The sequence below is a fragment of the Lepidothrix coronata genome, unplaced genomic scaffold, assembly GCF_001604755.1.
Source record: "Lepidothrix coronata isolate B3197 unplaced genomic scaffold, Lepidothrix_coronata-1.0 Scaffold98, whole genome shotgun sequence".
NCBI classification, from domain to species: Eukaryota; Metazoa; Chordata; class Aves; order Passeriformes; family Pipridae; genus Lepidothrix; species Lepidothrix coronata.
This window is the reverse complement of record NW_016690278.1, coordinates 1119457-1144944: the sequence shown is the minus strand read 5'-3', so window position 1 is coordinate 1144944 and position 25488 is coordinate 1119457. Positions and strand designations below refer to the sequence as shown.

Below are 25488 nucleotides of genomic sequence, written 5' to 3'. Positions count from 1 at the left end.
TTTTGTAGCTGTTGTAGAAAAATGCAAAAATGACCAAAAAAAAAAAAAATGGCTCAAATGACCAGAGCTTGATGTTGTGCTTTTGAGAGTAAGACTCACAGCAAGGCAAGTCTGAGGTTCAGTCCTGCATGTATTGACCATGCCTTTGCCAAAATCTGTACAGTGCTCTTGGAGTAGGGCAGTAGAGCAAACTGCCTTGATATCACTTGTTGTGCACTCCTGAGTCTGGAGGTGTTAAACTGCCTAAGGGGATAGCATCAGCACACAAATAAGTGAGAGGTCTTGCCCATCTTTCCATAGTTCTGATCCGCCCCGGGGGAAGGTCACACATTCCTTTTATGGCTTGGCAATCTTAAGCTATTGAGATGCTCCACTGTAAGGACAGAAGAGGTCATCTCGTAAGAAAGTTTGTCCTGGCTATCTGAACATGGAGACAAGGAGTGACACCTCTCTTTGCTGTTTCCTAGGGCTTTCTTCTTAGCCCTGACTAGCTGCTTAAGTTGTAAATATTTCACTTTAGAAGGCGGTGAGTTTCATCTTTGCCAACAAGGCAAAGCTTCTCCCAGAACATGTGGTCATTTCTCCTCAAGTACAGCCAGCATGCAATAGAAGCCTATCCAGATGAAACACCCAAGTGAAAGAAGATAGTGTTGTTTTATTTGGGTATTTTTTGGTTTTGGTTTTTTTTTTTTGTTTAACCAGATGTGATCTATTCTGCAGCATGACTGTCTAACAGGTATTGATAATAAACACTGATGAGAGCTCTGTGAAACACAAACAAACCTCGCCTCACAGTGATACTAATAAAGAGCAATTCAGAGATGGTTTTGGCAGAAACACTAGCTCATCTTAACCTGAGAAAATCTTAACATGAGCAGGGGGTGCATAATAAAGTTCATGGCTATTATTGCAATATAAAGGTTACGTAGGTAAACAAAAACTAAATCAGGGCTAAGGCAGATCTCTGAAATTAGTATTCATTATTATATTATATTACAATATTAAATACCAGTTTTATTTGTTTGTTTCAAAAACAACAAATACAAAAAAAAGACTACTCAAAAAAATCTCACGTCTCAGCAGCCTTTATTGCTAGGTACTTCCTCCTCGCCCATTATTTCTAGCATCCTTTTTCTTAAAGAAAAAAATACTAAAGCACACATAAAAATCATGTAAAGAGATAAAAAACCACCAAATTTATATTGCTTGTGGGGTCAAAGAGTCTGCTACGGAAAGCTGTGTTCTTTGAACTGGGTCAAGGATGAAAATCAGCAGAACCACAGAACATCAACTTACCTGCCTTTAAAGTAAGTGGTGCTGCTTCCTGAGTTGAGCACAGGGTTTTCAGTCAGCCTGCGTGCTTCTTGCTCTGCTTCTTTGTTGATCCTGTCCCCACATAACTGTTTGAAAGGCACAATTCAGGCAGAAAAGTTAAGTCAGAAAAAAGAAGGAAATTACTAGTTGTTTGTTGCAGAAGATGTCATAGTCTTCTTCCAGAGGGACTGCTGGTGAAGCAGTCCTGTAGCTGTACTTGCAAATCCTAATGAGGAGGGAGGAGGTCCTTGGTGCAAGAAGGAAAAAACGCTAGTACTTGGCCATGGGGAATTTGTAATTGTTTTTAGTTAGGCACGCACAGACACATTTACATACGGCGGCGCAGAACTGATTTCCCCAGCCCATTCCACAAACCTGCATTTTACAGGAGTAGTGCCTGCTTCACATCCTCCGGGTACCACAGGTGTCAGCGTTTCACAGTGACATTTCTAACCTTTTCATTTGCAGGAAGCTCAGTCTCCGGCTTTTACAGAGTGCGTGCCATTGACTACTGGGGGAAGGCAGGCCCGTCCTCTCTTCCCGTGGAGTATGTTGAAGCTTTCAAGTGACCCTGAAGAGTGGTGCCTGGCTTGGTGTCAGACTGGTGTATGTTCCCTGCAAATGACAAGCCCCCAGAAAAATAAACTCCTCCCAGGCTGAGGAGGGAGTATGGAAAGGACCTGATGAAGCAAGTTAGGAATGGAAGTTAGAAGCAACTGCCCCTATTAACTCTTCATAGCACTAAAGACAGCATTATCAAACAGCCACAACTGACAACCCAACTGGTCAGAGGCTGCCATAGGACTGGGATTCAGTTTGTTAACTAGGAATTATGGGAATAAATATTTATTATTCCCTATTTTATGCTGAGCTAATGGCCAGGACAAGCAAAGATTTATAGAGGTCACAAACTGCAGCAGGAACAGGTCCATTGCTTCACTGTGTGAGTGAGGATGGCAGCAGAGACCTGATTGAGAGTAAACTGCCTGCCTTAGCTGGTAGGCTGTCTTGACATAATGGTTTGATGGAAAAGTGCCCAGCAACCAAACACATCCAAAGCATGAGGTAAAGGATCCCTTCTTCCCTGCTGGTTAGTCACAGCAGGTTATTTCAGATCAGTTGTCATGTCTTCAGGTGTATGAGGTTTTTCACTCTCTCACAGAGGGGTTTCCACCCAGCTCTCTCAGCATTTGTGACTGTTCCTGGCATGCCACAGGCAGAGGAAGGGATAGCAGCTCATCCTCAGAGGGAATATTTGCCATAGGCAGAGGAAGGGATAGCAGCTCATCCTCAGAGGGGAAGGTGGCACAGAGAGCCCTAGGCTCCAAACTTCCTGCCTTTTCTGTTTTCTGGTTTTGCCCAAGTCGCCTGTTTGCACGATGGCCATGAGCCACTGCCTCTTTGTGGTAGAGGCTCTAACCCTGAAAGTCCCTCTTCCTCTCCACTGCTGTCACCATTACTGTCACCTAGCTTGGCATCCTACAGCCCTTACAGGTGAGGTCTTCCCCCAGCACGCCTTGCCTCTCAGACTGTAAGTCACCACTTGGTTTTGGATAATCAGGAGAAAGCTAAAACACCAGTTAGAGCCTTTTGTGTTTTCGTATTGCAGGAGAGCACACTCTTGAATGCAGCAGGGCTGCTACTCACAACGCTTAGGAAATTAACCAAGAACAGTTTGAGCTTCTGTGCTTTGCAAGGCATGTGCACAAGTGTGAGATAGCCCTAGATGTGGGCTACAGAACACTGCTGGCTGTGCTTGCAGCTGCCAAACACTTTATGTAAACAGCAAAGTTCCCTGAAATTGCAGGGGTGTTTTTTTACTCTCCCCTTTTCACAATTGGCACAGTTTGAGCTATGCCTCTAAAACACTTGTAGAAAGAAGGATAATGCCAGTGAAAACAGCTGGAGTGTTTTCCATAAGGGGACTGACTTTGTCACAACAACAAATCCCCTACTGCTTTCTTTGCTGACATCAGCCACCTCACCAACATAACAACAAAGACTGTGTATTTGATGAAACATTGAGGTCTCAGAGAAAAAAAACAAGAACAAAAACAAAACCAACAAGTTTGCACAGTAGGAGAGAGCTGAATTACCTCAAATGCCCTCACTTTTACAGCACAGAAAAGAAGCATATACAAAAAGCCAGTACACTCTGAGGTGTGGCCTTGTATCTCCTTACCTTCTGATTACTTGTTCATATGCTTATACCGAAAATTAGCCTTAAAAGATTAATTTTGTCACAGAATTGAGGTGAAATATTTCTTGCCTCACTAAAGCTTGAATAGGGGTCACGTGTCACATTCTAATCTTCCAATTCCTTGTCCATAAGGCAGAACAGAAAAGGGCCATGGAGCCTACTGAAGCGATAACCTTCTCAGTTTTGGAAAAGTTACTGGTAAGTTCTACTTGGATGGAGATAGTAAAAATGCATTTTCAAGTTGTTATAGCTGTCCCTAAGTGAAGAATCAGAATACACATTTAAATAAAATCTAGCAGTTAAGACATATTGTTTTGCTAGTATGAGGTGGAACAACAAAAAAAAATGATTTAGAGAAATATTAAGTATAGGGATTTGAGAGATTTTAGTGTGTCTGAAGCAGGAGCTTGAGAGGACAGTTGACCCTGTTAAATGTCCTACCTGAGTAGCCTTCTGGTTTAAAATTTTCCCACACCGGCAATCAGAATATAGCAATCTTTATCAAACTAAGGACAGTGCACCAGCTACAGCTGTTTGGAAAAAAAAAAGAAACATAGGTGTTGTGAAGAGTATTGATTTTATTATTCAGGGATATAGAAGAAAATATAAGTGCAAACCATGAAAAATAGAAGATTTCTTCTAAAAATCTTCTTTGCTGCTATGGTATAAACTTACTCCTTTAAGGAATAAGTGTGTATAAACAATTACAGAGAGAAGATAATTTGATATTTACAGGCTTGAATGTATTTCAAACGAAGTATAGAAGTTTCGGAATGCCCTTGTCTTTTCTCTAATTTAACGTCTACAGAAGAACATTATTTAATACTTGAAACTTGAGATTTCTGTAACGCTCTGTTGCTGACTCTGTCTGATATTGCTTTCAAAATTGCATGTTTAACTAATCTCCCCTGTTGCCAGGCAGTGATCAGCCCCCCATCACAGTCTGAGTAGCAGGTGCTTAGTAGCTCTGTAGTATCAGAACCAAAGCGAGATTGCAGAGCAGTCAGGTGTATCTCTTGCTGGCCATAAATCCAAGTAAGAAAATCTAACTGCATCTGCAAGATAGGATTGTTTGCCTGCACTTCAAACAAAACCTTCTGAGGGGATATAACAATTTTGCAACCATATAACAATTTTGCAACTGAAAGAATCTTTCAGCTGAGTATTTTATTTTGTCTGATTGTGTATATGCTGCATTTGTTACCATGTTTTATGCTACCCAATAAAACCAGTTTTTAATCTTTCACATGAACCCTGTAAAAATAGGATCTGATCGTTGTGTTGTAGAAACTGCTTAAAACTCTTGTGTCAAAAACTAAATCTTGGGAATTAAAGACTGTTCTCAAGGATTGTCATGATTTAACTGCAGCCAGCAACCAAGTACCACACAACAGCTCGCTGCCTCTACCAGCACAAGGTATAAAGGATACCTTGACTGGTGCATGTTCCAACATGACATAAAAATGAAGCGTGAAAAGTACCTTACCATAAAGAATTTCAAGGCTTAAGTGCATGTAATTGCCTCAGATACCACAGCCCAGGGGAAACTGGTCAAACTCAACAGGGTATCGTAGTGTCATATCTCAGGACTTGCAGTGTCCTTGCTGGGAGGAGGCCCACTGGTGTGTGAAGGACAATATCCTTGCAGGGTCCCTCCTGCTGTTGCGCAGTCATAGATTTTCTGCAGCACTGAAGGACCTTCTGAGGACAAAACAACAGTCTGTTTAATTCGTTAACAGTTTTTTTGTCTTCTCTTGTTATTGGAAAGTTTGTGCAGGACAAAGATTATGACTTGGGACCTATACACACACTTAAATAACAGAAATAGCAGGCTGCTTTTCATCAGCCAGCTCAAACAGCAGACAGAAGACTGCCTGCATCTAGATACACCCCAGATGTTTCATGTTGAACTTGATGGAATTTCAGGAGAAGTGTAAATCTTATCAGAATACACTTTTGGCTGCCTACCCTACCCTACCTCGTCTTTTCACATTTCCTGCAGTTGTTGGAGAGAAATGGATATGAGGTAATGCCCATCTGTGTTATTAACTCACCAGATCACACGATGAGGGCCTGCTTGTGGTCCTGATGGGAACATGTTTCCCCAAGTACAAGTCAGATTCCTGGGGTGTGTATAAGTCTATAGTGTATTCATCCAGAATCACCACTATGTTCCTATGAGCCTGGAGGCATAACCTTCTGTGCCTGAGGGGGGATTTCACTGCCTAACTCATTTGGACAGACTACACTAAGCACAATAAGCACTTGGTCCTGCATATAGATGATCTCTTGCTAGAACTCCTAGCTGCTCTGGTCATACAGTTACTATAACCATAGATATTAAAAATCCCACTTCTCTAAGACTGGTAGTATTTGTCTGAATGTTCTGTCCAAAGGCCAGGCTCCTTCAGCTAAGGGTTAGTGCTGTCTAATCAGTTGTGATACAAGTCCTAAGTTCATGCATTCCACCCCAATACTTCCTCATGGGAGAGGAGTGCAAGTGGTGAACATTCAGTCGATGCACTGACCTTGCACTTCGTCCAGCAGAAAAGGCTGATATTTTCTCAGCACTCTTAGTCTCTTTGTATGTGGGGTTTTAGTGTTGCCTGCTACTGCTCCTCTTTTTCTGTCCTTAGCTTTAGACAGTAGTTCACCATCTTGTTCCTTGTCAAGGTAGCTTTCCTGAGACCTGAAGAGCGAGGAACAAATAAAGATTTGAAGCTGGTTGAGAGCCTTATGAGTACTGCCTGGAAATCCTGGGAGAGACAAGCTTGAGAGACTTGCCTGCAGCCCTGGGATGATGTCTCTGGTTTTGGAGAAGAGTCTTTGGTTTCTATGTTCCTTCCAACAGATGCAGAAGATAATCATCAGCTACTGTAGACAAGATTGTTCAAGTATCTTGCAGAAACTGTTTGATAGTGTATGCTCTGAAGGTCTTCACTCAACATCAGCCTTCTGCCACACACCTTTTGAAAGCTTCAGGGGTAGGGGCTGTTCAGCTTAATCTTACCTCTATGCTTGGTAAACACAACTTATAAAAATTCCTGTTGTTGACAAACTGCAGGGATCACCAGGTTGCTGGGGACATTCTAGGCTGGTAGCTTTATTAATAGGAAATATTAGAAGTGAACGTGATTTTACTAGAAGCACTGGGAAGTACATGTTAGTTACAGTGACTCAGGTTACCCTTTTTCTACATGGGGTTTTCTAGACACTGCTCTTTTGATTTCCTCTGTCTGTTAAATTCTCAGCCAAAAAACCTGTCTGTTCTATGTCTTTCAGATCTGTACCTCTCAGATACTGAAAGCTTGATGATGAAGGCAGAGGGGAGTAAATTACTGTTTATGCCATTGGAAATGCAAATAACTGCTCATTTAAAGTAATGTCCAGTGTTATTGAAAAGAACATCTGCTTTATTGCATTTGTGGTCCAGGGTCTAGTTAGAAATATTCTGTGTGGATTTTTGAGTATTCAGATGTACCAGAAGTGACTGTAAGATACTACCAGGCAGCAAAGAACACACTGTCAGCCTCATCTCAGAGTTGTTGTTCCAGAGGGTTTCTTAGCTTCAGAATTTAAATGGAAGTGGTGGTGGAAGAGATATGTTGTATATGCCAGGGCCCTGCAGGCACCCACAAGCTTTTGCTGCTTTGTGCAGCCTCACCTGGGACCTCTACCCACAACCTCGCTCCATCTGGCCCCAACAGGACAGCAGGTAATAAAAAACAGTCCCAGAAGTGTTTTGTTTTGTTTTTTTTTAAAAACATTTATTGATTAATGCCACATTAGGTAATATTGTATTGCACACAGTTTACAGATCCCCCAATATTTTCATGTGTTTTTCAGGAAAAACACACTAGTCCTATGATTTTATTTTTTTATTAGCTGAGTGGCAACTTCAAGACCAAGAGGTCTGGTTTCTGAGCTTAAGGATAGGATCAGAAGTGTACTTTTAGCAGGCCCCTGGAAAGAAAGAAAAGTAAACTTTAGTCCTTTTAAGTAAGCAAAGTGCTTTAACAGCCTTTTAGTCTTCAGTGAAGCTGTAGCTACAGCCTTCCTAGAGTACTTCTGAATCACAGTACAAGGTTAGGATGGGGGGTGCAAAAGCTGCTGTTTGCACTGCTCTGTGTCTGTTGGCATAGCACTCGGCAGCCTTTCCCAGCTAGACATGGGTTTTCAGCTTTCGTGAGCACCTAGGCATGCAAACCAGCTACCTTCCCTCTGCTACAGAGAGCATTATGAGGGGGTGTGGGGCAGGGATGCCCATCCCACGCCCACAACCTTGGGTGATGCCAGCACCTGCTCTGCACTGGAGGACTGGCTGGCACAAGGACATGCCATTCAGAAGGTTTTAGCTGCTGTTCCTTGTCCCACAATGTGTCCCACACGTGTGCTACTGTGGCATCGGGCCTGGCCAACCTCCAGGCAAGGCAGTGAGTATGTGAGTGGTGGGCACTCTGCTGCCAACAAATAGGAGTTTCTGCTCCAGCACAGCCCTAAAAAATTATCTGCCTGTCTCATGGGCAGCATTTGAGCTAGATCAGCTCCCATACCTTCAGAAAAACGTTCTCGAAATGAGCTTTGGACACAGTCTGTTTGCATGTCTGTGTCACAACTGCTGACTCCCACTGCCAGCAGGCACAGTCAGAAACACCCAGAGCCCCTCATCGCTGCTGTTGAGACCACCCAGGACACAAATCGTGATGGAGCTAAGAAGAGTGAGGGTGCTCCTTCCTGGGGGCACCTTCTCCTCCTTTCCTAGAGGACATTGTTATCCAAGTGGTCAAGACCAGCATTTCCAAGTGCTGAAGCACAGGGTTGTTACATCCATCCCTGTGCTATCTAATAGAGTAACAAAGCTGATCTTTTGGTAGTGTGCCAGTTTCAGCACACAGGGTTCCTGTGAGGGCAATCTTAAGGCTGCAGAACCAGCGTGCAACAGGCTCTTGCCCTTGCACAGACTTCCCTTTGTAGCTGTTTCGTACCAGATCTAACATTTAAAAAGGGTTGCTTAACGAGTACACCTTAGTTTGCTATGGTTCTGTCACATTAACAGCAAATGCAATCACCTACTCTACAACTCGGTAAGTTTGCTAATTAGCCCACAGTACCTGACTGCAGCACGGGCTGGAACTGGCCAGACATGCAGATTTCTTCCTGCTTCTGGCGCACAATGCGCTGGATGGCCGGGGGGAGGCCGCGGGGGTTGCGTGAGAAGATCAGGGAGTAGCCATCGTCACAGGAGCCGTCCTCCTTCAGGCTGCGGCAGGCGTAGGTGATGGCATAGTTATCGTAGTCGGTGTCAATCACCCAGTAGTTGTCCCCTAAAACACCAGAACGTGCGTGTTGGTCGCAGTGGGCAAGACAGAGGGAGGGGGGGGATGCTTCCACAGGGAGACACCTCACTTCAGCACGTGGCAGGGATAGCTTCCCAAAGGATCTAGTATTGCCTCCCATGTGCACCTTGAAGTGAAGAACTGGGACAAGCACAGGGAATCTTGAGGCTGTGTTGTTCCCCATGGCGCTCAGTGCGTTTTCACCTTTTGTTTCTTAGGTTAGAAGTATTACGAGGACTAGGACTTTCTAGGTTTGCAATGACAAAAAAATCTCTTTTTGTTCCTTGCTCAAGTATGGTGAAGGGAAGGGCATACAGAATAAATTTTGGCCATACAGATTACACTTCCTATACAGGAAGCCTCAGCAAAACATGCCTCCTGCTTTCCAGCCTTGCTCAACTGAGTTCATTTTGGTGTGGCTTATCTTCCAGTACTGAGTGTACTTCTTTCTTACTCATTAGCAGGCCAAGTCCTCCACAAGTTCCATAGCTGGATTCCCACAGCTATGGGACACTGAGGCACACAGGATGGGGTTTGCACACAGAGTGCATAACTGAGGTTCAGAATGAGCAGTTGCTGCAACGGGAACTTCAGTTAACAGCTCCATTTCTTTGAGTCCAGCTATGTCTGTCTGAGGGAAACTGTGCCTGGCTGCTGAAGGAGAACTGTGCCTGGCTGTTGGAGGGCAAATATGGGTCCACGTGTCTCCTCCAATTAGCTATGAAGACCTCAAGGATGACTGACCTCAGCATTTTTATATGCCCACAGTGGGGCCCAGGAACTATGCTTCACTAGGTTCAACACCTCACCTGGCTGGACAAAACCTGTGTGTGTGGCCCAATGCCTCTAAGCTGCACCCTCCCTGTGTATGGTGTATCAGAGGGGTCTCTGTGGAGTCTCTGGATCCTGCCTCTGCTGTGGAGATAAAATACACTGCTTGCATAAAGCATCCCCCCCAAAAAAAAAAAAAATGGATGTTTGTCTGCACTTGGAGCAATTTGAGCTGAACTGTTTTTCCTGCTCATATGTTGAAATGCACACCTGGGGAGCCGTAAGCAATTGGCCAGCATCAGAGGGCTGGAGAAGTTCGCTTACCACCACTGGAGAGGTAGCTGGCCAGTCCCTGGTAGGTCATGTACATTTTTGCTGGAGTGGTTGGGTCAGGTACAGTGTACTGAGCAGCCATGTCAGCACAGATCACCCAGAAACTGCAACGACATCCATGAGATTCAGGGTAAAACCTGGCAGCATGTGAGCTCTAAATGGGTGTCCCTCACTCAGGACTTGGGCACAACTGCCTCAGAAATGGGCATGGCCTCTCTTATTGCCAAGTCAGTGTTTGTCGTTAAGTGATGCAAACCTCACACACACTCACACAAACACACACACACAAACATATACAGAGTGCATTGCTGCTGCCTGGTTCCCAACTCTGCTGTATGATTATGCTGTGGCTGGGGCAGCACCTCCTGACCCTATGGCTTTTTGCTACCCATATCTGTACAAGCAGACAGCCACCAAGCAAAAATGATGAATGTCATTTCTTGGCTCGCTGCTAGCAGACTGCAGAGTGAGGTGACCTGCATTTGGGCTCATTTGGAGTCATTCACTGTGTCCCCAGGCAGAGGCAGGGAGTCCACTCTCTCTAACCCTTCCTAGCACTATTGGCACAGGGATGTCTGTCACAAGCACTGTAATAATTATAGCCCGCCCTTCCAAGCTAGTTAAAAGCCATCACACAGCCTTTGAGACCCTTTTAGGTGCCCATTTCTTCCAATGCCCTTTTCTGGTTGGGATCTGTTTGCTTTGAATAGCACCCACGTTTTAGCACAGTTTGTCAAGCATTGCCTGGATTTGTGAAACAGTGGAAAGATCTTCATTCCCTTCCTTGCTCTGGCTGCACTTCCCCTTTATCCTGCCTTTGCAGAAATAAAATTCTCAGCAGCTCTGAGGCCCTGCTTGATTTCTGAAGAGTCCTTTCAGGAATCTTCCCACTTGCACTGTGTGGCCTGTCTGCAAAGCTTCATTTGCCCCTTCCAAAAATCTCCTGGAGTGCTGTGCTGTTAAGACTTACAAGGTTCATAGCCACCTGCTAGTGCTAGCCTACCAGGAGCCCCAGATTTTCTTTTCTGCTCTCAGAAAGCTATTTAATCCCTTTACATGCCGTAATTCCTTGTAGTAATCATGACCAACGGGCAAAACTCTAAGCTTCTCACCATCTGTCTATTCAGGCATTGCAATGGCATCTCAGAGTTAACCACATATTTTCCTCAGAAATCTGTCTAACACTTGAGAGATCTGTGAAAGCAATGCTCACTTACACCCCTCTCCTTCCCCTGAACCTCTCAGTGAAATGAGAGCTGTCCTGCCCTTGCAGCACCCAAGCCTTCGCTAGCTCCTTCACTTGTTGCAATTCATTTACTTAACCACTCCATCATTCAAGATTTGTCTTAATAACTGATTTTATGCAGTAGCTTTGTGATGGACCCAAACCTGAGCCAGGATGAAAAGTAACCCAGGAATCAAAAGTGTCTAAATTCTAGCTTCTAATATCATGCCTTGGCTGGGCTTCCCTTTTCCATGAGGAAAACCCAGTCATGTTCTGTGCTCAGAATAGATCACCATCCATATCCCCCTCATCTAGTACCCCTTGGCAGCAGCTAGAGCTGAAAGTCAAAAGAGCTCACCCAAAAAGCTTCACTCGGCCTTTGGAAGACGCTGTCATTGTGCCATCTTCCTCCACGGTGTATTCAGCAGAGATGTTGTCCTGAAGGAAAAGGCCTTCTGGATCCTTCTTGGCCAGGGCATACCATTTCCCTGCGTACTAACATGAAAGTGTATTAATATCTGAATTAATCACAATGGCCAGATAAGCACAAAAACAATTTTGTGATCATGGTGCCTCTCTGACTCCCCGTTGTCTGGCCTATGGATAAAGTCTGAGTTTGGGTGGGTATGCAGCACACAGGTCCTGCAGTGCTGCCTGGTGAGCCCTTGCCTCCGAGCCAAGAGGAGCAGGTCTATCAGATCTGCACTGCTGTCTGCATGTACTCGTTGTCAAGTGAGACATTCCTGTCATAGTGACCCCCCACTGAAAGCTTCTCCCATCCTGAGATGCCTGCTGGGAGTCAGGCAGGTTCTTCCCTGTTCCTGTTCAGGTGCCTGCTCTTCCATGGAAGATGCCATCAACAATACCAAACTGCAGCCACAAAGACCTCAGCAAGCTAGCTGGAGACATACTTTGGGGCTGCCAGGGGCCACAGTTGATCTCTGACAGTGAAAAGGGTCTACCCAGCAAAGCAGAAAGCAATGACTGTGTGCTCAATGAAAAGGAGAGGGTGTGCTGGGGAGAGTAGCAACAGTGAGAAAAGAAATCAAATCAAGGGGAAGAAAATGTCTATGAAAAAAATGGTTCCCTGGAAAGGTACAAGCAGTATCTAGTGAAATGAAAACAAGATCTGAACAGATGACTGACAGATAGAAGACCCTTAAAAGTTAACATTATTAGTAGAAATACTGAAAAAAAGCAGAAGCTAGCTGTGTTAAATTTGATTCTCCAGTGAACCTAATGAGATCTGTTTGGCAAGTTATGTGCTTAAGCCTGAAACAAGTCTGTAATTCCCAAATACAAGAACCTGAGCAAAAAACTTTGACCTTTTAAAACTGAGATGTTCCCAAAGCTCTCCCCAGAAATGAGTCCAGCAAAGCCAATCTTGTATAGAGGGAGTGCTTACCATATCCCAGCTGCATATGAGAGTGGGATGTTTGCTGAGCATTAGTTAAAACAGGTACTGGCACACTAGTCTGGACCTTTCCAACAGCAAGTAAGCCCTCATTTCCTTCTCAGAGGCACAAATGATGTATTTGAACAAGAGTCAATGTTCAGGATACCAAACTAGTTAAGATTTCAGTTTGCTGTGACTTCCAAAACTGGCTGATGTTGGATGCAAGTACCCCAGATCATGTGTTTGAGCTTTGTCTCTGATGTGGATCTAAATTGTTTCATTCATGGGCCTGCTCAAATCTGAAATCAGTATTGAGTGTCGAGCTAACAGAAAACAACATCTAATAGAGTAACATTCCTTATTTTCAAGGCCCATTTTACCATAATGTTCAGAGGGTTAAACAGTACTGAAGAAAAGCAAACTACAGGAACAGCATCTGCGAGACAGCATGCAAAAGAGGTTAACTTTCTGGTGAAGAACGCCTTTAGACTAACACAACTCATAACCTTAAAAAAAAAAAAGAGTTCTTCACATGTACTGTTGAAGTAACCATAGTTACCCTTTTTGGATCAAAATTGTCTTTCACGGAGAAAGACTCCACTGCGCAGGTCTGAGCTAGGCTATATCCAACAGTGGAGAAGACCGAGGCCAGGAAAACGTACTGCGCGTATTTCATTCTGCAAGACAAAAGCAAATACAGAGTTTTACTTCATGCAGTAGGTGGGCGTTGCAAGTGCTGTGCCTGCAGGTGCACTTCCCTCATTTTAAAACTAGTTTCTTTCCAAACTGAGTGCACTACCAACTCCTCCACTGAGAAACTATGGAGTCGTTGTGGTGCCTGAATTCAGCCAAAACTGAACAGCAATGGCAATTACTTTGCAAGAGTATTTTGCATGCCAGTAGTAGTATTGCAGTTCATGATATTCTTACATTACAAATCTAGCCAGACTATGGATAGGGTTGGTAAGACTTGGTAAAAAATTCAAATGTTTTGAATTTCGTTTTCATGGGAAGGAAAATGCTCTGATGAGCTCTGGTAAAGCACTGTAGGTTGTAAAATACACCTTGGTGTTGCCTGCCCTCTGGCCATTCCTTCTCCAAACACAATGAATAATATTAGTTTGCTAAAAGCCTGATCTGTCATTGCAGAACAACCACTAAAGCCTGTGGCTTTATTTGTCTCCACGGGTATCCCAGTTCATCCATATCCCAGCATAATTCTCAGTCTTTGGAAAGAGAGCATCTTCATGATACATTGTTGTGAAGTATTTGACCCTGAATACCTGTCCTGATGCCAAGATGCCTGTCCTGTTGCCTGAAACTTGTTAGCAGCATCCAGGCTGAGCTACCAACCCAAGACCCAAACACCCATGCAGCTACTCTGTTCCTAGCTGCTGCTGTGCAAGCTGCACTTCCCTGCTGCAATAGATGCTAATCTGGTCCACCTCTGCTGAAGAGAGACCTACCTGGATGGGATGGAGATGTTGGAGACCCTTGAGACCACTCTGCTTCAGTCTTTGGGCTGCAGGTAGCGGGAGAGTTTTGTGTCAATTGCCCTCCAGCTGCCTTTAAATAAGGAATCTGCAAAGTCACTAATTGGTTATTTTTGCTCTTGTGCCTGAATAAAACACTTAATCTTGGATAATCCATTATGTAAAAACCAACTTTAATCCTCACACTGGTGGGTCTGACTGCTACAGTGATACAAACACAGCTTTTACATAATGGAAAAGCTGCCCAGAAAGCTAATAAATCTGCTGATTTAATTGTACTACACCTTTGTCTCATTGAAGTCTTTCTGCTTCAAACACGTTAGGAGAATAAGCACAGAGCATTAATCAGAGAAACACTTGGACTATACATACTCATCTGCAGAGGCATGTGTTTGAGTTCGACAAGATTCATGGTGTAGATACATAATTAGCTCTTCTGATGCCTGCATAATCAGATTGAGGTGATCCTTGCAAAAGTAGAAAGATGTTATGCACTACCTACAGTGGTGAGGGGACAAAAAAGTGCCAAAATACAAACTTTTGCCTTCATGTATTCACATCAAAATCTGAGAGTCCCCAGTTCTCCTGTGCACTGCAACACTTTTATGCACATTCTTCCCAGCTGATTTTGTAAGCATTTCCAGTTACATAAATACTATAGCTCTCTCCTTCCCTAAATGTTCTTCCTAGGAGCCTTTCATGGGGATACAGTAAAACACAAAAGGATAAGAAAGCAGAAATTACTAGAGAAATACTTTCGGCAGCAAACCGTGCCTGTCATTCTCAAGTGCCCAAAGAATTTCCCCAACTGCAAAGGCTTCTCCTGCACTCTTTCTCCCAGGCTTACCTGGGAGATCTAAGACTTCAGACACTCAACTAGGAGTTGCCATTAACTAACAGTTACTTTTCCCACTGGGCTGCTAGGTGCTGGGGAGCCTTGGACGTCACCACTAGGGAAAACTCTGAAGTTCCCAAGTAAGTTCCTGGGAGTCCTGACACTTTTGGTTCCAATCCAATGATCTGGACATTCAGAGTAAGGCTAAAGCCTTCTGTACGTTTTGGACTTGCTGCAGAGATCCCTTACTGCCGCTTGCCCAGGAATTCCTGAACAGAAGCACTCAACCTTGCCCCGTAGCTGGTGTGAACTGTGTTGCTTTCCAGGCAGTTTGCACAGGGTTGCCCATTGTCTGGGAAAGGCGGTCCTTGCTTGATACTGGAGGAAACTTTTATTTGGCCTCTATGCAGCTTCCACTTCCACTTTAGAGGAAGGCAATTGTACTTGGTATGCACTATTGTGACTGAACCTTCCCTGTTCTTGCCATCTACGTATCTTCAAAGGTAACCTGGGCAAGTTCATCAGGGAATGAACTCCTGGTAACTGGGACTGCTTGGCTGCTTAAAGAGTCACATAAAAAGCAACTTCTTAAACTGCATTTCAGGGCTAGATGCAGAAGTGTGCTTTTCCACCCTAACATGGGAATATGACAGAGAACAAACTGGCGTGTTTTCTGTAAATTAGAAGGCTTCCAAATACTTATCACCTCATCTGTTTCCAGCAAAACAGATTGGTTTATGTCCATGTGAGACACAGGTGACACCCGAAGCCATGCTTAGATGACCATTTAATCCCCCTGGGGATTAGAGGCATGCTAATAATAGCTAATCACAGCACAAGATTTTGGTTGGTGAGCATAACATCTGTCACTGCATTATTTGCTGTTTGGAACAAGAAGAAAACAAAATAAAAGTAACCTTCATTTTTTGCAATATTATGGCCATTTGTACTGGGCACAGAAAAAAAAAAAAACAAAAGGAAGAATCAAAGCATTGAAATATGTTCTTAGGCTTGTTGAACTTGACAAACATGAAGTGGATTTTATAAACTAAAAAAGGTGCCCTGAAGGCTTTTGTCGTCAAAGAACACATCCAAGAGCCTATTCCAGACCTGCTCATCAAAACTGGCTGTTCTTAAATAGAAGAAGTGGCCTGACCATTCAGTGTACTGAACTCAGCACACTAGTAACTGGTAGTTTTAATGGCCTGCAGTAAATCAGGTATGCAGATGAGGTGATTAATCTTATCTTCTTCCCTATCCTGTGAAATACAGCAGCAGTTTTGGATTTCTGACCCGTACCAGGGTCCCCCTCCTTCTGCTTTATTATTGGAAAAAGCATTGGGAATTACTGCAATTGCACTGCCATCTCAGATTTAGCAACATATGTTGCTAGCTCAGCAGCCAATGGCACAGTATGAGCTCTCTAAATAGCCTCCTGCATCAGGCATGAAGTTCACTGCTCTCCAGCAGGCGATCAAGTTGTGTGCTTCTTTGCCATGGAACTGGAGAACAACTACATGCACATGCATTCTGAGTCTCCCTTGACAGCTATTGCAGTGGCCATCACACCATGAGTCATGAGGGTTTCATGCTCTAGCTTTAGACCTAATTCATGCTTGCAACAAGTTGGAGCCTATAGACTTATTCCTGCATTTGTGGTGTTAAGCTGCTTCTGTTGCATGAACAGAAAAGGAAACAGAATATTACATGCATGATTTATACATCCAGGGATATTCGCATACTCTCCGTGCCTCTTGTTTCTGGAAGGCATCCTGGGAATAACGCCAGGGATTAAATTAACTCTGGTCTGTTACCTCACTGCTGTCTGAAGAGAACAACTTCCTTCCTCCTGCCTTACCCCAGGGAAAGAACCAGATCAGGCCATAGAGATACCCCACAGTGTACCTTCAAGTGTAGAGACCTTGCCTTCAGAGAGCAGAACTCCTTTCATGTTTGCAGATGTCACCCCCCCTGTCCACTTTGAAATGGCAGAATCTCTAGGCTTCTTGTGCTGAAAGGGCTGATCTCTACCCTCCAGGAACTGGCAGCTTGGCATGAAAAAGGCAAATATGGTATCTTTAAACAAATGTTGCAACTAAAATGAATAAACCTGCCAATGTCTGCAAATGGATCAGTTCAGTAGTCATAAATACCAGATATGTATAGAGATAAGTCAACAGTATGCCAATAGTAAACACTAGAAAACAACAACCAAAATGTTCACCTTCTTATCTGATGGCCAAAAAAAGGTCTCTTTCTGATGAGACTGCCTCAGGCCTGAATGGTCTTTTGGTAGAGGTTAGCAACAGGCCATTTGGGGAAACTGTCATGCACTGGAGAGTGAAATCCAGCAGCTCACTGATCAAGCTGCAACCATCATCTATACAGTTGTGCAGAAACCAGTTGATGACAAAAAACCTGATATGCCTCTTTGGTCAGTAGATCATTGTGTGTTAAAATCCCACTGCAGGAGAGATTTTAGCCAGCTTTGCCTTCACTCTGTTCTACCAAGGCAGCAAGATGCTGAAGGGTATGGGAGAGTGGGTGCTACTTAATTTTTCTGTTAAGGCCTTGCCAGTGGCTCTGAGAAAGCCATTCACTCCAGCCTGACTGCCCACTGTGACAGAGGAGCTGAGGTTCTTTGACTCCTCTGTGCCTTGAGCAGCCCCTTGTTTTTGCTTGAGAACAGGGGACATGTGTGTGTCTTTGTCTGGGATGTGTCACGTGCACGGGAGTACATGAGCCCTGCTCTGCCAGTTGTCAGTCAACACATTTACTGGGAATTACTCTATCATACTTCAGGAAAGAGAGGTGCCTGTCAGTTCCTGGCATTTAAAACTGTGGGGTATTTGAATGTTGCCTTGAAAGTCATATAGCAGTGATTTACAGTTCCTTTTTAATCTAATGATGTAACACACCCAAGAACATTACCCTTGAATGACAGAGGAACAAACCTCAAACAGTTTCCTCGTCATCTGTGTTGCATTACTCTCTTCATTGGAAAAGATCAGCACTTCCCAGCAGAAGTCACAGAAAATGAAAACCTCTACACCCACAGCCTTCATGTGGTGTCCCACTGTGGGGAAGCCCTATTTCTGCTGCCTCCCACCCTGATGAAGGAGTGGAGCGGACTATCACTGTCCTCTCAGTCCTCAGCAGATCTGGGAGTGGGATGTCTGTTCTCCAGCAATGCACACACAAGCGTGTGACACTGCAATGAAGCAGCCCATATGCTGCTGTAAAAAGAGACCATATGTCAGTATGCTGCAGAACAGTAAATGCTGCCTCCAGATTATTGCACCAGATTACTCCAATGGGATATATACAGCTTCTTACATAGCACGCATCTCAAAGTGCTTTACAAAAGTGATACTGCTGGCACAGAGCTTGAGTAGCTATGGATAAGCCAGGATGTCCATGCCAGCCCCGATGATGGATTTAAAAGCTAAAACCAGAAGCACAAATTACAAAAGCCAAGGAAATCTGTATGTGCACGCAGTCAAAAGCCATTAGCTGGGCACATGGCCCTGGTAGGCATTAGAGGACACAGCTTCCACCTGCAACAGAAGGTGCAAGGGGGGAAGCTTTAGGTCAGAGCACCTCTCTGCATTCCAAGAGGAGGGAAGGTGTGAACACCAGGCTGATCAGTGAGTGACAGAGCTAGATAATAAACAAAGGCTTTCACATACAACTGCATTTCAGCTTTCAATCTCTGCACCTTCTGCAGGAGAAATGGATGGAACTATGTAGCTTCAGAAAAGAGAAACAAACTGTGAGGGGTTTTTTCAGCTGTCAAAGATGATAAAATTATTTTCCAGTAATGGAGGATTTTCTTGTTTGTTTTATGCTTTAAACAGCTGATCTTTGAAGCTGCAAGATCTTAAATAGTGTAAATCTTCTCTAGGTAGGAAACTTCACTGTTTTCACCATGTCATGCTTCTCATACATAGAAAAATTATTTATTTTACTGAAGATCCCAGAGGTCCCAGTCAACTCTGAGAGTCCCACAGTGTTACTACCTCTGTAAACTTACAACCAGAAAACACTTGACCTGAAGACTAAATTTACATCTGCTTCAGATTGAGCAACAAGCTGGAAACACTGAAAATTGCAATGTTGCCTCAAAGAGATAGTTACTAATGCCCATTAAAAATATCACCTGCAGCAACCTCTACTGCAGGAAATGAACGGTAAACATCCCTCTGCCCACACGGAGAGAAGGAAGAGGAGACAGGCCACACCGTGCCCAGTCATCATCAAAACCTCTGCAGGACTCACTGCAGTTCAGTTCCTGCAGCCCCAGCACAGGGAGCTGTGGCCACTCCTGTAAAACACCTGTATGACCAACCCTCCTGCTGGTCTCTGGAATACGAGCACTTGTTTCTTTTTTGCTGCAGCCTTGTACCTGCCAGTGTTGCACCCCCCTTCATACTGTGCTGCGATGTGCACTGAGACTACACAGGCACTCCCAGATTATTCTTGTGATTTTTTGGCTTGACTTGTTGCTACCCGTGGTGGCTAAGCTTGTTTGCACTCCTCTGGTTCCACAGCTTTTTACAGACTCAGTAGCCCTTTTTTTCTTCCCCATTACTTTATCATCTCCCTGCTCTTTCATTATTCTTGAAGCTAGAGTCAGTTTCTCCGCTCCTCTTCTTTTCTACTAAACAATCCTGCTCTCTGTATTATTTTTCCCTCCACATTGCAGCCATGTTTCCCAAAAATCACTTCATTCATCTGGGATGCTCTCCTCTGCAAATCTTTCCTTAGAGCCTCTTCTGTCCTCTTCATTGCTTCTTCCTGACACTGCATGAGCAAATCCACTTTTGAGTACACCTCTATTTTGTTAATAGTATTCTTTCTAAAAGTTTCTTGTGTCCTACAATTGTGTTTTCCTTAATTCCATGCCCAAATTCCATTTTGGGAAGATGGTTGTGCAAGGAGTGCACACAGTTTAGTCTGGGAAGGGTTTAATGATCTTTTTTGTTCTTGAGCTTCACAAGACATTTGATGAACGAGGTAATCTTCTTATTCAAGGTTCAGTGATTCGTGCTAAGATCTTTGGATACAGTCTGCCAACTGAAACATAATAAACTCTCATAGACTTATTGCAGAAATTGCCACTGCTACTGTATTGTAATATTTTTTAACTGTGCCATCTCACCATAAAATTAAGGGAATCTGTGCATATGTACCATGTATACAAGGAGGATAAGGTCAAAAAGCCACATCAGGTCTGTGGTGTCTTAATGAAGGCTTAGGCATATTTCCAGTCTTCTGGCAAGACAAAGATAAGTTTCCTCATAAGTGTCTCTCAAAAAAGTACCAGTCAGACTTGCCAAATCCCAAACTGACCTTGTGAGCTAGAGTGCAAGAGAAGGGCTGCCACTTTCAGAAATCCACATCCTTTCTGTGAGGACCACTCATGTAAATCTCTGACTGATTCCTGCAATTCACTAATGCAACACATAAATTAGTATGCTAATTTTGGGGTAATTTTCCGAAAGAATTGATAAGATGAGGGCTGATATTCCTTTGTCATGACAAAATGGAGTCAACATTCTGGCCAAAATGCAAGCACATTGCTCACCCCTTGCAACTGAACTGGCAGCAGCACATTTTCCCCTCTACACAGTAGTGCATGGGATTTATACTTTATTACAAATATTTATCGATCCTGCTACAATTCAGATATCAGCTGTCCCTCCAGCAAGGAAACACAGCTCTAGCATAACCAGCTGCTACTCAAGCTGCATTTTCTGCAGACCTGGAGTCGTCACTAATCCATGCTCCTGTGCTCTGCTGCTGCATTTCTGTGTGGCAGCCAGATTGCATTAAAACAAGTATGTGTTTCCAGCTGTGCTCATGCACACACCCTGGCTGACACACGTCCCCACTGCTGCCGTCCTGTACCTCTGTCGGCTCCTGCCAGCTCCAGGGGCAGGACTCGGTGCTTGCCCAGTCTGGGCTGGAGGAGGTTCTCCAGCCCCTGAGGTCCTGATGAAGGGTAGCACTGCCCCTTGCTCCCCCAATTTGGTGCCATCCCCAGACTTGCCAAGGTGCCCTCTGCCCCAGTCCAGCTCCAGACAGACTGACCATGTGTGTTGACAGTGGGTGGCAGTCTCTCACCCACTGGTGGCTGCACTACCTGGCACTGCAGGCAGGAGTGTGGCACAGCAGTGTCTGGGACAAGGGGCAAGATCCCAGGAGGCAGGGTCATGCTGTGGTGCCATCTAAAGGTCCTTGGACAGCCACAGAGGGGAAGGAAAGGGGGAGGATGCTGAGCAAAGACTGTAAGGCTTTGCACACTAGCCCTCCGTGGAGCAAGAGACAATCCACGTGCAGCTGGGGGAGCAGACCAGACCCTGGGGAGTAGAAGAAGACCCTGGCCCAGGAGAGGCAAGGGACATGACTGATCCTTGCTGGGCTCCCATAGCTCCAGGCAGGAAAGCTAACTCTTGTGTACAAGCAGGTGGCATGAGAATATTACATGGTAAATCAGATAAGCTGCAATCTCGTTATGCAGCAACGGATGAGGGGGTCAGAAAGGTTTGAGTATAGCTGTCAATACAGTATCCTGTAAGGATAGTGTCTAATCAAATTAGTCACTTGCAGCTCCCCTCCCCACAGCCTCTTGGTTAGGAGGAAAACAATGTTCCCAGGAAGGGAACTCTGACATCCTCAGCACTTGCCATCCCTCTTTCTGCTTTGCAAACACTGTGCTCTGTCTGCACCCACTGCTTTGGACACAGTCCCATAAGTGGTCCTAACAGTGCTGCTTTTCCTGGAAGGTACGTTTTGCACCGGATGATTCTACTCCACAGTTGGAGTCTCCAGTAGTGTCCCTCCTAGGAATGGGGAGAGACTGTCATATGAGTTGTTGGGAGGAGAGGAATTTTATTCCCAGGAACTTGAGCTCATTTTCCCAGCTGCCAGCCAAGCCTTCAGGGCAGCTTAAACACTTGAGGTTTTCATTTGAAACACTGTTTAAGTGACGTCCATCGACACCCCACAAAGTAGAGGTCCTATGCCAACTTTATGCAATTCAGGTTTAAAGCTATTAAAAACAAATTTGTGCAACCACACGTGTTCAGATATTATTATGCTGCGTGACAGTCTAGTGCAAGTTTCCTAAAATAGCATCCTCATCCTCCTCCAAAATCCTCCATTGTCTGCCTAAGTCCATTCAAAGAACATTATCCTATTGCAAGCTTAGATTGTATCCACTTCAGTTACCAATGTTATGCCAGCAACGGCTTTCATGGTGCCACTTGAGTATCCCTGAAGGCCTAGGGAAGGAATACCTGAAGCCTTTGCACCATGCTTTGAATTCTGGGTTCATCAGCCCACCACCCTTCTCCAAGGGGGTTTCTGTGGCACTGCTGCCTCCATTTCCAAAGGTGATTTAGATTTCCACCTGCCATTCCTACATGGTTTCAACTGCACTGCACTTACACAGCCCTGGCTTAGCCTAACAAATGTTGCATCAGTTTCTCCACCTCTGCAGCTGGAAAATTCAGTACTTTAGGACCTTCATTCCTTCCCCTTTTTTAGGAGGAAACCTTGTTAAATTTCAAACCCTGAGTGCAGAAGCAGGAACTGAGTTTGGATCTTTCACATTTTGGGCCTGGAGTATTGCTGTTGGACACTGCTTGTTTTTCTTATAAATGTTTTGAAACAAAACCATTTATCTTGAACGAAACATAACCTTTCATACCAAACAAAGTGTGAATATCTGGAGGATTTGGATCCAAAAGATACAAAAGTTCACCCATTTGCAATTTTTCAGCTCCCAAATGACAGCCAAAAAGCATATACAGCAGTTTGCATACCTCTTAGTGCATCCACAAAACCTTTTTATGTCAAGAAAACACCACATGCTGCAAAGCCAAAAGGACCTTCTGTTCAGATATAGGGCATCCTGAGCATGTCCTCTAACTGTATAGCTGTGTCCTGTGATAGCTATTTCATAGATGGTCTGATTCATGGACATTGAAACGTTTCTGAGAAGTGGCTATGAGCTCCCTGGAGACCTTCTCCCCTTACGCAAATATGACCTGGCACAAGGAGGTTCCAGTAGATCCTAAAAAGTGTCAAGCCACGATATGCTGAACTGTAAGAGGAGCTACACTTCACTTCAGACTTTTTTCAAAAACCCAGTGGCAGAAAAATTATTTTTCCTCCAGTTTCAAGAAGTTGTTCGTCTGCATGAGTTCCAGCTGGCTCTATCACTACATGTGCATCTCTTCTGACTAGAAGTGTTTGCTGAAGAAAAGGATGCATCTCTGTTTCTAGGGATACCTAAGATTGGGTAAGAGAAATCTCTTCCCACTGTTTTGGAAGCCTTTTCTGTGCAGGTCTAAAATCTACTGTACTGACACAATTATGGAGAACAGACTGATCCCTTTTTCTTAGCAGTAGCATTTAACAGAGTTGGAGACTGTTTTGTTTAGAAAAGAGACATGAGAAACCTCAGTCTTTCCTCAGAGGTCACATTTTCCCACTGTATTCCACGTGAGACATCTGTTCAGTACAACTTGGCATAATCTGTTATGCAATAGAGGGTTCATCCTAATGGATGTACACCTCCTTCTGCCTGGTAGTCTTGACACATGTGCGGTCTCTGTTAAGCCCAGACAGTGACTCATCCCCATGAATTCACCAGGTGACTGTTTTCCACCTGAATAGGACTTTCCATACACCCTTGGTGAGGTCTAGTGCTCTAGTCCTGAACACATCTGTCTGCAACTTAGTTTTAAGATGGTGCTAAAACACATTTACAGACACCTGACCGTGGCTTGCTCACCGACTTAATGTTTTTCCACCCATCAGTGGAAATAATGAGATGCCCTACATCTATGAGAGCCTCCACAGAGAAGCCTGCTCAAGAAGTTCTGAATGTCTTTAGTGAGCTACTCACAACAACTCTTCATCTCTCAAACATATTTGCTGCCGCCTTTTAACTACTTCATCTAAGCTTTCACCTGAAGAGAGTATCTTGTGTGTCATTTCCTCATCAGTCAAGAGCTGTGGCAGTCACTACTTTCTTTTTGTCTCAAGACTTATAGAGGAAATTATGATGTATGACACAGTTTGCTCTTGACAAAATCACACTGGATGTTACTTGTCTCCTCTATTTATGTACAGACACACGTTTGTTCCTGTATTTTCTTAGAAGCCAAATTTAAAATGGTCTGCTGTGAAATTCTCCAGTTCTTTCTTTTTCCTATTTTGCAGAAAGAATCATTGCATTTACCTTTTCCCAGCATTTCAAAACCTCAGAAGATCCTCCATTAATTGTCAGAAAAACTCATTAACAGTTTAGAGGTTATTTCATACAACATTCTAAAAACTCGTGCTCTTCAATGCTTTCCCTAATACTCCTGCTCTTCCCTATATGATAAACAGAAAGTGTTCATTGCCCTTCATGTTCCTAATGTAACCTTATATTCAATTTGACTTTTCTTACTTTCCATTTTTAGTTGTTCACCGTATTTTTTACACATCTTCAATAATTTCACTGTGCTTATACACTTTCTGTCTGGTTTTCTCTTCCTTAGGATTAACAAGAACACATAATTTACAAAATGGCCTCTTTTTTCCAGTTTGAAACTTTCATTTCATGGTCTCGCTCACCTAAACTGTCTCTCACCTTCATTTTTCAGGCAATTCTTTCCCCTGCTTTCAGAAAATTCCCTCTTGCTCTTTCTGCCAGCCTTTTTGCCCAGAAAACTGCTGTGACACATGAAAGCTTGCTTAACAACCTGCAACCTGAAACACTGCCATCCCTACAGATGTCTGAAAATTAAAATTCCACATTGCCACCAAGTTCTGTGCTTGGGACAGTCCTGCCTATTGCTCAGAAAAAGGTTTCACCCATCCCCGTTCCGGAGATCTGGAGCAGTCACGCACCATGCCAGCTCTGAGTAGGTCCTTGTCCCTCTTTTGGAACATGGTTTTTGGAGGCAGTGTATGTGGCCCTGGCACACATCACCTCCTTCAAGTCTTCTTGAGCAGTAGTTCTATTTTAGTATCCTGACTACGAGAATTACCAGAACAAGCCACCTTCCTCCCAGGTATCCACATTCACATTCGGGCTGGATTGAACCACTCCTGGTAGTAGTGACAACACTCTCAGAGAGGGCACAGCCTGGGCCCTTACTCCTTCAGCAGGTTACTCCTGTTCATTTTCCAGCAATGTGGTGGATGGGACTTACTCTTGTTTGCCAGTAATGAAAACTCCTGTGCATTAATTCCTCTGAAAGGTGATGGCCTCTGAGGCATTTTGCCTCCCAGCATCACATTTGTCCTCACCTGCTGTTTGCACAGCATGGTGGCTTCATTGATGTGAAACAACTTATGTCTCTCACAGCCATAATTCTCACCCTTTCTCTCCACTGATAGCGATGAGGGAAATTTTTCTACCTTCCTGGTTTGCTTGGGTTTTGTTTGGTGTTTGTTCTTTTGTTTGTTTGTGTTGTCTTCAAGGTTTCCCATGTTTCTTTAGAGTGTTTCAATCCAGTAATCCCAAATGGAAGTTCTCCTTCCTGAAAGGACCCACTAAGAGGCATATTTTCCTGTCTAGGTT

At 44.1% G+C, this 25488-nt stretch overlaps 2 protein-coding genes across 3 annotated transcripts in view; one reads left to right on the top strand and one right to left on the bottom strand.

Moving 5' to 3' along the window:
- The window catches only part of IDUA (iduronidase, alpha-L-), a 45064-nt gene extending 40304 nt beyond the window's left edge, over positions 1-4760 (top strand). For both annotated transcript variants that reach the window (XM_017822459.1, XM_017822460.1), the window contains one exon: positions 1783-4760. In XM_017822459.1, coding sequence (XP_017677948.1) covers positions 1783-1883 — 101 coding nt within the window. In that variant the 3' untranslated portion in view covers positions 1884-4760. The remainder of the gene's footprint in view (positions 1-1782) is intronic.
- A 2571-nt stretch (positions 4761-7331) lies between these two features.
- Positions 7332-14146, bottom strand: LOC108500993 (purpurin). The gene is made up of 6 exons (XM_017822454.1): positions 14042-14146; positions 13135-13252; positions 11538-11674; positions 9946-10058; positions 8626-8838; positions 7332-7477 (listed from the first exon to the last, which is right to left on the bottom strand). Exons 2-6 carry the CDS (start codon positions 13249-13251, stop codon positions 7467-7469), a joined length of 591 nt encoding a protein of 196 aa, XP_017677943.1. The 5' UTR covers position 13252; positions 14042-14146; the 3' UTR covers positions 7332-7466.
- Between the last annotated feature and the right edge of the window lie 11342 nt (positions 14147-25488).